Below are 14,308 nucleotides of genomic sequence, written 5' to 3' on the forward strand. Positions count from 1 at the left end.
CAAACCCACTCGGTACCCCAAGAAAAGAGAGGACAGGGGACACACTGGGTCAGCACCAGCCTGTGGAGCAAGAACGGCAGCACAGGACAAGCACTGGGCTCCCCTGGCACTATGGGGCTTCGCAGCACCGTGCTCCCCCCTCCAGCCCCATGTTTGTCCCTCGGGCTCCCTGCACCCCCCAGGGCAGCCGGATCCCCGCCGACTCTGCTCTTCTCCCATGCCGGTGGCTCCGACCCGCCAGATCTGGCACCTCCTGCACGCGTGAGTCTCGTATTGGCCCTGCACGGCTGCGGCTGTGTACGCTCACAAGGGCTGGGCAGCCCCAAATGCCGCCTTTTTCGCCCCATTCGAGCAGTGACCCTTGCAGCCCGTGGTGCCACCAGCCTGGCTAAAACCCTGCTGCTCTTGTTCCCTGGGGATTCGTTAGGGTAATTATGATTCATGCCAGAGAAAGGCCACAGACGGGCTGTGGGATTCAGCTGAATGGTGTTGAACCAGCTAAAAGCATCCCGGGTACCACTGGTACCTCCCCACCGGCATGGCGAGGAGCAGCCAGAGCCGGCACAGAGGAGGGAGGGGGCAAACACCAAGCAGCCGGCATGTGGCTCGCAGCCGGGGCTCGCCGGGGCTGCCGTGCTGCTCTGCCACCTCCCGTGCCCCATCCCTTGCTCGCATCTCACACATCCACACGCTCACACCTTGCTTGCGCGCAGGCTCGCCGGCACGGCTCGCTGGGTGCCGTCTCTTGGCGGAGCTGGGCTCAACAGCGAACTGTTGCCTGGGTTCCCGTATATCATAAAGATGTTGCAAGCTGCTGAAAATCCGAAGTGCTGTTTTAATTATGTGCTATGAGGAAAGCAGCCTGAATCTTGGAAGCAGGCTAACGACGGGTCTGCCAGGATATTTTCAGTGGCAGAAACCGGGATACATCCCAATGTATCTTTAAAAGGGAAAAATGTCAGGTTTGTCTATGAAATAATAACTAACAACCTATAAAGAACGACATCACTGTCCACCTCGCTGCTGGAGAAGTGATTTAGAGGTGCCTTGCCTATATGAAACAAGAACATCTGCTCTCTGCTGGAAAGAGAAGGAAGATCTCCTCATCAGCATTAAATTTAAATGAGCCAGTCCTCATTTGCACGCTTCTGCGGTGCTCCGGCTCCTGCAAGAGGGTAACTGGGGAGTGCAGGCTTCGGCGGAGGCTCAGCAAGCCAGTTCTCCCGCCCTGGCTTTGTAAAAGTGTGAAAATCAGACTTTTCTATCCAAGAAGGCTCCCCTGGGCGCAGACTGACCCATCGCAGTCCCACCAGCAGCCGGGTGGGATAGGGTCTCCCCCTGCCCCAGCGTTTCGTGTTCAGCATCTCCTCCCGGCGGGGCCACCCGCGCCCCATCTCCCACGGGAGGGAGAGGACAAAGCGTGCTCCAGCATCCCCGCAGGTGTGACGGAGAAGCCCCGCACTCCCGGGGATTTAGAAATTGCTTTAAGGCTAAACGAGGGCAGGGTGAGTGCACCCCAGCATCTCGCAGCGGGTACAGAATCACAGAATCACAGAATCACTAAGGTTGGAAAAGACCTGTAAGATCATCAAGTCCAACCAAAAAAAAAAAAAACCCACCAAAAAAAACCAAACAAACCACACCACACAACAACAACAAACCACAACACACCAAAAACCAACCCACCCAACACCACACAGCACCATGTCCATCAAGCTACATCCCACAATGCCACATCCACACGCTCCTTGAATACCTCCAGGGAGGGTGACTCTACCACCTCCCTGGGCAGTACCCGCACACCCCGGCCCGAGCACCACCGTGGCAGGTCTGCAGCACCCGCAGCCGCCCTGCTGCCCTGCTCCTCATCAGCCACCCGCATCACAAGCTGCTGGCAGGCTTCGGCGTGCTCCACATTATTTTTAATTATATTTTACTTTAAAGGGCCATTAATTAGAAAGATTTCCCAGCAGAGGCCTTAAAAAAAAAAGGAAAGGGGTTAAAAAAAAAGCCCCTTCCACATCAAGGGTTGGTGGGGGTGAGCTGGAATATGAATAATGATTGAGAGGGGTTTAAGCAGTGAAAGAGCAAAGTTTGGGGTGCAGAAGGCCCAGCAGCACTCAGGGGTGCCCCCAGCTCATGGCCAAGCTCACCTGTGGGTGCAGAGCCCCCTCCCTGGAGGAAGGGCAGCCATCCCAGCTGTCCCGGCCATCCCAGCCATCCCAGCCATCCCAGCCGTCCCAGCCCGCAGCCACCAGCTCCGGGCAGCACTCGCCACCGAGCTCCCACCTGAGTCCTGCTGCGCTCGGAGGGATGGAGGGCACAAGCTCTTGCTTGTGACCCAGCATCCCGCTGGCTTAGTAGCATCTCCTATCCCCCCGCAGCCCCTGGGTTAGCCCTGCTCCCCCTCTCCTCCCGGTTCCCCCGAGGGATGCGCGTCTCCATAGCCCTGCCCTTGCTGCTCTTCGCTGCTCCTCCGAGAGCAGGAGACATTTATGCCTCGTCAGTAGGTCCTTGCTGTCGGTGCCGCGTGCTCATTTAATATTCATTTATTTTAAAACCATTTGGGTCATTTACTCCCCAGCTGGCGGGGGAAGCCGCAGTTTCGGGACAGGGGAAGGGGTGCGGAGGGTGCAGCGCCCCGTCAGACTTGCCACCCGGGGCTGGGAGCTGGGTGCCAGCCTCTTTGGGGTGGGATGGTGATCCCCCTCCCCAAGGGGGTTTAATGAGTTTGACCTCCACGACGTGGGGCTCAGCTGGGACCGCCGCAGCCCGGCTGCTGTGTGCTGGGAGGGTTGGCTGGAAAAACCTTTACTAGGGCAAATTTGGGTTAATCTTTTTTTTATATGGGCCAAGACCTGGTTTGCTCAGGCCTGGCCACCAGCAGCACCAGGAGCTGCTGTCCTCTCCGTGCCCTCTCCTCCTCCCACGTCCACCTTTTCTCAATTAGTGCTTGCTCAGCAGGTGCCAATCACCGCTCCAGCTCCTGCCTTCCCCTCCCGGCCAGTGCCGGGGGCAGGAGGCTGTCTGGGGGTGTTGTTGCAGCTTTGGTGTGAAGGTGTCCTCTGGCTGGAGCTCCTGAACGCTCAGGTAAGAGCCCAGGCAAAGCTGTCGTGGTGAGACTTCTTGTTGGCGTTGTGCGCCTTGTGCCAGGGCAGGGGAGGTGGTGATGCCCTTGGGTGCCTCTGGCTGCTGTGAGTTCCTGGATGGAGAGCTGGGTGTTGCTTTTCTTGAGTCTGGAGTCGCTTGGGAGGGTGGTGGGGTGATTTGTGGGGGCGCTGCTGTTGCTTAGAAGGTTTTCTTGCATAACTGTGCATGCTGTGAGCAAGGTTTTGGTGCCCTGATCCCTGCCAAGGCTTGGGCTGAGCTCTGCAGCCCATCCCCTCCCTGGTGCGAGCCGGGCGTCTGCATGGCTCTGCCCTTCCCCTTGTCTAATTTCTCAGCTCTGTTGGCTTTTTGGCACCTCATACCCCTCCTTCCCAGAGTCGTCCTGAGCTGTGGCGATGCCTTCCTGGGCTCACTGGGATGCTGGAAGTGCTCGTAGCAGTGCTGGGGGCCAAGGAGGGCACGCTCGGGAGCACTACGTGATGCTCACCGGCATCCCGGTGCTCAGCAGCGCTGGGGGATCCGGGGCTCGGCAACAAACGTCTCATTTCCCTCTTGTCTCTTCCTGTCAGACAAGATTTGAAGATTCAATTAGAGTGGGAGTCGCCGATAGCAGCGGTGCTGGCGTGCTGCTTGCGCCCCGCACTCGCGCTGCATGGGAACCAGATGAAAGCCGAAAGAGATGCGAGGGGGGTGGGGAGAGGAGGGTATTGGAAAGGAAGGCTCTTTGGCTGGCAAAGAGCCTGGGAGAAAAAGACGAGAAATGCAGATTTGGGGGGGTGAGGGATGGTTGGAGGCTTAGGGATGTGCTCTAACTCCCGGAGCTGCAGAGTGGTACCTGCTTGGGAGAGGGATCCCAGGGCAGCACTGGGCTGGGGCAGGGGAGACCTGCTCTGAAAGCCCTCCGCAATGTGCTCAGCGGGGTGAGGCTGGGTGTGGGGACAGGTCTTGCTCACCCGAAACCTCATCCCACAGAGCCGGGTCTTCAGGGCAGTGGTGAGAGTGAGCTGGCAGCGGGGCTGGGTCTCGGTGCCCGAGGGGAGGGGAACGCAAAGCCTCCCGAGTGCATCAGATGGGGAGCTGCACCGAGCAGGCGGCAGAAGGCTGGATTTCGGTGTTTTTTTTTTTTTTCCCCCCCTTTCTGAAGGCGCTCTCTCTCTCAAAAGCTGTGCTTCGTTTTGCACTACCGCTTCAGAGAGACGTAGAGACCATCTGAGCCGTTTGCTGAGATGCCGCAGTCTTTGGTGTGAAGCCTCATGGCTGCTCGGCAGGGCGCAGGGACAAGGACAAGCTCCGGTCGGAGCCGCGGTAAATGCGAGAGGGTATTAAATAAGGCCAACATTCAGTGCGGTGCTGGGTCCTTGCATCCTGTCCAGGGATCCTGCATCCTGTCTTTGTGGGGCTGATGGCCCTTTGCTCCTTTTGAGGGTTGATCTGGCCACTAAAACACCCAGTCTACCCAACCAGGATAGGCTTGAGAGGATGATTCCCTCTCCTCTTGACGTTTTCTGCAGGTAATAGCAGTTGTTAAGGAAAATGCAATTTTTGTAAAGATGGGGGGAGGCAGACAGATTTTTATTATAAATTATATTTTTAGTATAAATCATATTCAGCTCTCGCCAAGTCAGGAGATTCAGCCGTATTGATGCTACAGCCCCGAGCGGCTCAGCCCTTGCAGACGTAGCAGTTCCCAAAACTCAGGCCGTATTCAGGCACGGATTGATTGTGTACCAAAAAGTCAAGGTGCAAACATTGATCATGCAGGAAAGTGCTGGTCATCAGCCAAAAATAAGCATTCCCCAGCCTAAATTATTAATTCCTTTCTGCACAGCAAACGGATTGTGCTGGTTGCGTATGTCCCCTCTGCACAGTGGTTGTGCTTCATGCCGTAGTATATTTTCCCTCCAACTACTTGTCTGGCTCTTCACTTAATAAAGATTGAGAGAGACAATAAAAACATTCATTAAAGAGGAAAAAATAAAAGATGAAGCCCTGCTTGTAGCCTCTAGCAGTTGGTTTCATTAAGCAATTGCTTCCCCCAAACCCTCCATGGTGGGTCCCAATGCCGGTACCCAGCCCAGGGCGTTCGGGGATGCAGCACCAGACTGGGAAGCCACAGGGCTCCGGGATGCTTGGGGTGAAGGCCACGGCCGTGGCACTGAATGGATAACTGAGGAGGGCAAGAAACCGTCTGGGTGATAAACAAGGGAATTAGCAAAATAAGCTCTTGGGTAAAGCAGCTGTTTGGACGGGGTCATGCAGGGTTAAGCCGTTATCTTGTGCTGTGTCGAAGGTGGGGCTGGTCTCCTGCTCTTCCCAGGTCCTTAGCTGCTGTCCTAAGAAGCAAACGTGCTCTTTCAGCTGTGGGCACTGAGGGATGGGAGCACCCTGGCGGGGCTGTGCCAAGGCTGGAGCAGGGAGGGACACCAGGGAGAGAGCAGGGGCTGCGTGGGGCTGAGTTTGGTGGGTGTCTCTCTGCTGTAGATATGTCAGCTGAAATAAGGTGAACGGTGTTTCTCAGGAGCTGAATTCACTGATGGCGGCAGCCAGGAGCCCCCACGCACTGCAAAGGCTCCAGTCCCGCAGCACTCGCTGTCACTGGTGGGGTGGGGGAGCAGGGACAGAGCGGGCTCGCTGCTGTCAAAGTGCTCTTCAACAACCTTTGAGTCTGTAAATTGGTCGTGGGAGGCCTGCTCTGCCCCCAAACTGTGACATCCGAAACGAAATGTGGGTTTTCTCTCCGGTTCCAAGGCATGAGAAGAGCTTTGGGTGTTGTTGCGATTTATCACTCAGCCCCAAAGCCAGATGCCTATATGGGTTCAATCTATAGCTCCCAGAACTGATAGAAATATTATCCCGTCTTATTAAAATCACCCACAGCTACTGCAGCTGTATGTCAACAGCAAAACAAATAGCGAGTAGTTCCCATCGGATTGGAGCCTCTCCGTTGAGGCTGTCTTCAATCCGCCTCCTGCTAAAATGGTTACAGATGTAGGCTTTTCCCATTATAGCTCAGTGCAGCTCCTGTACAACCGACTCCAAATCCCATTACCACGCCGGAGCCGCCTTTGGTGAGCATCGGCTCGGCTAAAGCTGCCCCGCTGACACGAAACATTACTCATGGTGCTTTTCCTAGAAGTACCACTAAGAAAGACAGTGCAGGGCTGTGCTCCCCAAAAGAGACCCAAAATGGTGGGGGACAGCTTTGCTGTGGGGGGCAAAGGAGAGCAAGAGGGCTGTGCTGGGATAAAAGTGGGGCTGCTTCCTCCTCCTCCTCCTCCTCCTCCTCCTCCTCAGGTGGCACAGCTCCTGTCCCTGCCGGGGCTCTGCTGAGTAATTAGGGGTGCATCGCATTTGCTGCTGGAGGCATAACTGATATTGCAGTGTGTGAGCCCCCTTCCTCTCACCCCTCCAAAAACACTACAGCCCTAAAATCCCTGCTGCCACCCGAGCTGTCCCTGGCTCACCCCCATCCCTCTCTCCTGTGCTATCTTTGGTATAATTAGGAGACCAGGACTGTGTGTGTGAGGTGAATGTGACCTCATTAGTTTCTTATGCTGTATTGAAATTTTTTCTCATTTACATCCCCAATCCCTAAATTTGCAGCTCTGGTCTCTGGGGTCGCCTTCTCCTGCTTTCCATCCCTCTCGCCAAGGCTCCAGGCCAGAGCTGTGCTCCCTCTCCTCGATCGATCGCTCCACTTCTGTCTCGAAGCTGAATCCCCCCTGTGTGTTTGAGGAAGACAAATTCCTGGGCTACCCTGGGCGGGTGGGAAGGGTTCCCTGGGGAGATGCCCTGGGCTGGGTCAGCACCCGGGGGGCTCCTGCTTTAACTCCTCTGCCCACCTGAGGCGAGACAGCAAAGCTCTGGGTGCTCCGCTGCCGGCTGAGGCAGAGGATGACAATGTCCCAGCCGGGCTGTGACAGGCTCCGTGCTCTCATCCCTCTAAGATCACTTGTCCCTGGCAAGAGCATCCTTATCTGTGTTTGCTGTAGTACACAGATGCCAAAATCCTGCTAAACTGGTGCTGGCTTGATCCTCCTGATGTGTGGAGGCTTCCTTTTAAACTTAGAGGATGTGTGGCTTGGTCGAGCCTTTCTTCTTTTCCTGTCCTAGTTGGAGGGGGAGTGCTCTTTGAGATGGGAAGGTTTGCATCGTCTTTTCTGTGTGATGTTGGATCCCTTTATAGGGCAGGTATCTTTTAAAGCAAAATGTTTTCAATTCTCACGATGAGCATAATTTTTGAAAATGTACGCAATAAACAAAACGAGCCAAATGTAATTAAAATGGAGACAGCATATAATCTGGTAACCCACTTAGAGGCTCAAAGCTTCAGCTTTTAAAAAAATGTTTGCTCCAAATCCATTTAAATAAACAGACTGACACACAAAGGCTCTCTGTACATTATCAGGATACAAAGAGAATCGGATCAAAAGCAGCTGTGGCCAGGCTGTACATATGTAGCGAGAAAATTGCTTGATCTAAGACTGCACCTTGCACATGCAAATGTGTTGGTGGCCCTTCCCGTGAATTGCATTTGTACGACGGCCGAGCTGTCCGGCTACTGGGCTGTGCTCTGCCGGGGAGGGGGGCAAAGGCTGGTGTTTCCCCCACGGCAGGAGCCTTTGCTGGGCAAATGAGGGAGCTCCCGGCGTGTCGGTATGTCTGCTTGCTTTGGCAGGAGTGGAGAGAGGCCAAAGACTAGCTGAGCTGCGTCTGGAGGGGGGAATCACTCAGAAATCTGGGAAAGAAATGGGAGTCCCCGTCCTTAGCACCTGTGTCATGGGCTCTCCACTCGCCTGGTGTCACATGCGCCATGTGCTGTCACACTGGCGTCATCCTGGGCTTGCAGGAGGGTCTCCTGGCCGTGCGCGGTGGGGCTGTGGGGTTTGCATCTCCTCCTCTCCCTGGACACCGTCTCTCACGGTTCTGCAGCAGAGCCCGGCTGGCCTTGAAGTTTTGCCAACAGCCGTGTGATTTGTCTCGGGCTGGACAGCACAGGCTGTGAATCCAAGATCAAGTGTGCTCCCAGGCCAGCAGGATCCAGTCCAGAGAAGGCATTTTGGGTCAGACAAGAGCATCTTTCTATTCTTATCTCGCAGGTGGTTTTGGGCTAGCTGGAGCTCTTGCGAAGGGGATGCTCATATATATATATATATATATATATATATGGGGGGGGGGGGGGGAGCTGAGAAAGCTATTTCTAAAGTGGCAAGAAATCTTAAGCATTTAGAAACAGGGCCTTGGCTCAGCCCACGGGGATGTCTGCGCTCAAAACCAGTGGTGCTTGCAGACAATTCTTTACTCCGGCCCTGCCGAAAGAAGCTCTCTGGCTTGCGCCGTGACCGGGGGTGCCCGGCGTGGCTTATCCCTCGCTCGGGGCGGGCCCGGGCGGCCGTGGCTCGCCCCCGTGTCGTGTCCCCCCCCCGCCGCGGGCGATGCTTGCGGCGCGGTCCCCGCCGTCGGGGCCGGCTCCCGTCGCGGCCGGCAGTCGCACCGGCAGTCGCACCGGCAGAGGGAGCTCCGGCCGCGTCCTCCGAGCAGGGGGCACCGGGGGGACCCGCTGCTCCCGCCGTGGTGGGGTGGCGTGTCCCCCCCGCTCGGGGCCCGGCTCCCCTGGGAGCTGCTGGCCGGGATCGTGCCCCCGCCCAGCCCAGGGGCGACCTGCTCCGGACGGGGCGGGCCCTGGCGGGGAGCCGGGGGCTGAGGGGGGGCACACGGCGGTGACCCATGTGCGCCCAGCCCAGCAGCGCTGGCTCCGCGCACAAGCGGTGGGGGAACCTGCAGCAGGGCGAGGACCTCGGGCAGGGCTCGCCGGCGCAGCAGCGAGGAGCGGAGCGGCGGCACTCGGGAGGGCGCTGACCCCCGGGCTACCGGGGGCGGCAGTTGGCGTGCGCCTCGCTGCCGGTACCGGCTCCCGCTGCCCTCGGCCCCGGCGGGCCTCCCTCGCCTGGGGCTCCTGCCCTCCGGCAGGAGGGGCCGAGCCGGGGCGGTCTCCCCTGCCCCGTCGTCTCCTCCCCCTGCCCCATCTCCCGCCCCGTGCCGCTCACCGGCTTCCCGCTGTCCCGGTGCTGCAGCGGGTCCCCCCGGGGTCTGCTTCTGTCTAAGGCAGCGCAGGACTCCCCCCACCCCCGCCTCCAGCACTCGGGGCTGCAGGTCCCCCCGTGCCCCCCCCCCCTGCCCCGCGGCAGAGGGTGACCGGGCCCGACCCTCAGCCGGGCAGCACCGGGCGGGTGCGCCCCGTCCAGCCCCGCCGCCGCGCCGGGGGACCGTGCCTGCCCGTCCAGCTGTGCTTGCCGGACGGACACCCGCGGCAGCCAATGGGAAGGCGCGGAGGGGCCTGGGGCGAGCCCCCATTGGCGGTGGGGGGAGGAGGAGCCGGGACTTGAAGTTGGAGTGAGGGATCCAGCTGTGCGGAGCGCTCGGCTCGGCGCGGCCGCCCCGCGGGAGCATCCTCCGCCGCCGCCCGTCCCCGGGGCGTCGGGCAGCACCCCCCGCCCCGGGCAGATGTTGGGGCGCGGAGGGGGCAGGCAGAGGCGCTAGGGCGGCCCGCCCCGCGGGTGGGGGGTCAGCACCGGCAGCGGGGGCCGCTTCCCTGCCCGCGGCTCGCCCGGCTCGGGCCCCCGGAGGCACGGCGAGGAGGAGCTACGGAGCCCGCAGACGGCAGGGCAGGGCGAGGGGGGCGGCCCGGCCCCGGCCCCGGCGGGGGGCGAGGCAGCGGATCGCCCGGCCATGCCACCCCGGCGCTGAAGCCGCCCCGCCGCAGCCCCCAGCCCCCCGGCCCCGCCATGGCCGCGCCCCTCTAGGCGCCCCACCGGCTCGCCCCGCGTCGCCCCGGCTCCCCCCGGGGCCGCCGGCCGGAGGATGGACGAGGATGGACCGCGAGCGGCCGAGGAGGAGCCGGAGCCGGGCAGAGCCAAGACTTTCATCCGCCTTAATGACCTGTCCGGGGCCGGGGGCCGCCCGGGGCCGGGGGACAGGGAGGCGGGCAGCGGCGACTCGGAGGCGGAGGCGCTGCCCTACCCGGCGCTGGCCCCCGTCGTCTTCTTCTACCTGAGCCAGGAGAGCCGGCCGCGGAGCTGGTGCCTCCGGCTGGTCTGTAACCCGTATCCTTTGCAGGTGCTCGGCGGCGAGGTAAGCCCCGCGGGGCCCCCCGGCCCCGGAGAGGCGGGCAGGGCGGGGGGCACCTCCCGGCTGGAGCCCGCCGGGGGATGGGGAAGGAGCCCGGGTTTGGGGGGCGACCCATCACCTTCCGGCCCCGGGGTAGAGGGGGCTCCCGGGCGGTGCTCGCCTCCTCCCCGGTGCTCGGCCGGGAAGTTTTCCGGGCTGTTGCAGGGGGCTCAGCGCTCCCCGCGGGGGTGCGAGGCTGGGGGGCTGTGCGGGGCTCCCCTCCCCCGGCCACCCCGCCGCGGTGCCCCCGGCTCCCCCGGGCTCCGCCGCGCCGCTCCACGGGGAGTCGGGGTGGGAGCCGCGGCGGCCCTTCCTCCCCGCGGGCGATCGGCCGGCCTCCGGTGTCCCCGCTCCCCCCGGCACGCCGAGGGACCCTAACCCTAGTCTCCCCCCGTCGCAGAACCGTTCTTCCTCCCTGACCCCGTTTCTCACCCATTTTGGGCTCCCGGTCCCTTCCCCGAGGGTTTTAAGGAGGGTGCAACTGGGGGGAGGCGGTGGTGCCGGGGGGGTTGGTTTGCTGCCGGGTTCCCGGGTCCCTAAATAATTCACGGTGTGCGAGGCTGGCCGAAGGGCCCGCTCTCTGCAGTGCCTTGGGGGATGCTCCTTGCTTGGAGGGGCCCGGGCAAGGCGGGGATCATGGTCCCCGGGGCACACATCGGCCCAGGGCTGCTGCTCGCCAGGTCCTGGGGTGAGCCGTGACCCCACAAAGGTGTCTGGTCTCCTTCCAAACTCCTCGTGTCCTCCGGCACAGGCTCTGTGTCCAAGCTGCTTTAGTCAAGTTTAAGCTTTCAAAAGAAGGGGGGGGGAGAAATAGAAAAGACAATAGAAAAATTGCTTCTTGCCACGGTCTTGGTGCCTTTAAAGCCTCCCTTGGAGTTGAGTTGCAACCAGCACACGGTTTGTAGCATCGCAAGTGTTTTACCATCCCCAAACTCCAGTTCCATTTATTATTTGCAGAAACAAAACCCTGAAATGAAATAAAGCGAAGCGATGGGGCTTCCAGCCGGGGCTGGTGCGGGAGAGGCAGCCGCTGCCCGGCTGAACGGGAAGTTACCGGGTCCGCGCCGCTCTGCCTGTGCAAAAGGCAGGCGAGTACGTATGGGCGGCAAACCCACATCTGGAGTGGGAGAGGCTGGGCGGTAGTGGGGAGGACATGTTACGTGGTACAGAGGGCCACAATACCCTGTGCGAGTCCTCCTCCGCTCCTGGTCTGTGGGAACTATTAGGAATTACATCTCGGCTGAGGTTGGTCTGCCCGGGAAGAGTGGCGAGGGTCTGCCAGAGTTGTGAATATTGTTTTACTTCAGCTTCAGCAATAATTTATCTGGTAAACAGGCTGCCTTCTTTCCTAAAATGTCCCCCAGGAGGGGAAAACCAAGATTTCTCTTCCCGGTCATGAATACTCCCAGCAGTTTCCCCCCAAATCTCTTTCACACCAGCTAAGCAGTTCAAAGCGGCATTTATTTAAGCATCTTAGGAAATCTTGCAACTTTGTGAAGCCTTCTGTTTTGGGAAGAAATATTAACGACAGGCTGCAAGTCAGTGTGTTCTTATTGCCTACTATGACTAATATTATTTATGATTGCTGATTTAGATATGTTTTCAAGTCTCCCCCCCCCCTTCCTAATGATGTTGTTTTGAAGCAGGTGTTAATACCTGCATGTTTTTAGTTGTTTTCAGTAAAATCCCCCACCCCAATAACGGCTTGAAATTTGCCTTCTCCTCTGTGGCTTCAAATGCAAGCAGATTAACTTTTGTCCTTGGAAAATTAGTCGTATTGTGGGCACCTGCGAGCACCTCTGTGAGCAGGGGATGAGCATTAGGTGCAGCCCCGCAAGCTGCGATTTTCCTTGTCGCTAATTTTTCACATTGCCGACAGAGAAGGGCGCTTGCCGGGGCCCTCGGGGCCACGGGGGATGATGCTGTGGGTCTCCGAATCGTATGTCTGCGTGCGGCTGTTTGTTTTCAGGGTCACTGACCCAGAATTGGGAGAGTTTATTTAAAAACAACACAAAAAAAGCAATTCAGCCTACAGATGAGAGGAAGGCAGTGGCCAGCTTGGCACCCATGCTGCGTCCCATCACTCGCTGGGCCGTTCAGCAGAGCAGCATCTTGCTCGTCCCTTCAGCTCTCTGCAGTGCCAGAGCTGAGCCCGTTGCTTCCTTATATTTATTACTTTTATTTTTTTCCTTTGGTGTGGTGGGCCAGTAAAGTGGCCCTTCTCAGGCTGTAATCTTTTAGGAATCGTGCTCCGGTGCTAAAACCGTATAATCACGTTGCTGGAAAGTCTTTGTTGCCACCAGCTGCCCTGGAGAGGAGTGACAGCACTTGGGCTCACGTGGCTGGTGAATCCAGCCCCGGCCCCGGGGGGCTTTGGGGCTTTTGCTGGCTTCTGCCGCTCTCTTGGGTGGTTTTTACTTTTCCGCGGGTGAGGCTGGCTACCCACGCAGAAATTGGATGAGAGGGCTCTTGTTTGAGCTGTGCTGGTGGAGACGCGTGGCTTGCTGGCTTGGCAAGGCGGGTCTGCAGTGCTCTAATCTGGCTGATAAACTTCGCTGTCGACGGGGTGTCCGGAGGAGGTGCTGGAGCTGCTCCTGCGCCCGCAGCTCCCTCGCCTGCCCCAGGAAGGGCAGCTCGTGCTCCCGGGGTGCAGCTGGAGCTCCTGGGATGCTGCTCTCCATCCCTGCCCAGGCAGCTTGCGTGACCGTGGTAGCCGAGGCCGGGATGTGGGGTTAGGGGGAGGGTGACAGCTGATGTGCCGAGTGTCCGGCAAGGTTGCAAAGTCCTTTCGAGGTGGTTTGTCAGGCTTTTCTACCACGTTTCTGTTCAGAGCATCCTCTGCCTGGGTCAGCGATGTTTCTCCCTTGCTGTCTCAAGCAGAGATGGGGGCACCTGCACTGGTCTCCTGCTCTTCCTCTCCCTTGGGGCTAGAAAGAGGTTGTGAAGTTTGTCCTGATCCAGAAATACTCCAGAGCCTGAAAAATTGGGGTTTTAACCCTAAAACTATATCAGCTCTGCCAAGCTGTCCTCCCCCTCTGCTCCATGGTGGTCTTTGAGTGAAAACCTCTCTGGGTGCTGGGAGCAGCCGGGGGGGACAAGCCTGGTTTCCCACCCGCATGTCCCCGGTGCCTCTGGGATGAAAAGCTCTGCACCGGGTGAGGACTGCCTGGGTCAAAAGGGAAGGAGCGGGAACGTGGGCGGGATGTGTTTAATGGTCACGGCGCTGGACCCACGGGCTCGGGGCTGGGACGGGCTGTGGCGACAGGCAGGGCGTCCTGGCGTGTGTGCTGGCGAGGCAGTGAGAGGAGAAGCAGGCGTCTCTGGGGGGGAGAAACGAGGAGGCACGCTGGTTACTTGACTTTCACTTCTAAAATAAAAGCACGACGAAGGCTGGGAGGATGAAAGGCTGTAGCAGGGTCTGTGCCAGGCTGCTCCTCTGATCAGACACAAGAAATGAGGCTATTTCTTGAGAGTTGCGGAGTGATTGAAGCGCGGGGATGGAGAAAGTGGGGAGGACGCTACTGCTTGGTGTTAAGAGCTCTGAATAGGAAAATAACAGTGTAACTGGAAGGGCCTGTGATCTCTATTGTAGTACTGAAATCTGCCTCTTCCCCCGCGCGGTGTCTGCCTGCAGAGCGCTGCTGCCTGGGGAGCGGCACACAGGCAACGGGGTCTGCAAAAAGCTGCTGAAAGGTGCCGTTCTGGGGAGATGCCCCCAAATTGGTTGAAATTCCATCTTTTCCTCCTGGTTCGGAGGGTGAGGGGCAGCTCTGTGAATGCCCTCGCTGGGGAGGGGAGGTTTGGGTGGCACTGGGAGGAGTGCTCCTCTCTCACCTGGCTGCTCCGGTGCATGGTCCCAGGGATTTGGGTTTCGAAAATAAACACATCTCGACCTGGTCACGGCAACCAGCCCTGCCTTCTGCCTTTGGTCTGCAATAAAACCCAGAGGGCTCTTCCAGCAGCTGCCTCGCATGGCTCCGCTCGCTTCTCGTTAGCGAGAGGTGGATGATCAAAGGCTCCATCCCGGGGAGCT

General features: G+C 59.1%; 1 protein-coding gene across 1 annotated transcript in view; it reads left to right on the top strand.

Annotated features, from left to right (window-relative positions):
- The first annotated feature begins 9,969 nt into the window (after nt 1-9,969).
- Nucleotides 9,970-14,308, top strand: part of CACNA1G (calcium voltage-gated channel subunit alpha1 G) — a 148,746-nt gene continuing 144,407 nt past the window's right edge. The window contains exon 1 of the mRNA XM_059828045.1: nt 9,970-10,211. Within this exon, the coding sequence (XP_059684028.1) occupies nt 9,970-10,211 (242 nt within the window). The remainder of the gene's footprint in view (nt 10,212-14,308) is intronic.

The sequence above is a fragment of the Gavia stellata genome, chromosome 22 (assembly GCF_030936135.1).
Source record: "Gavia stellata isolate bGavSte3 chromosome 22, bGavSte3.hap2, whole genome shotgun sequence".
Classification (NCBI taxonomy): Eukaryota; Metazoa; Chordata; class Aves; order Gaviiformes; family Gaviidae; genus Gavia; species Gavia stellata.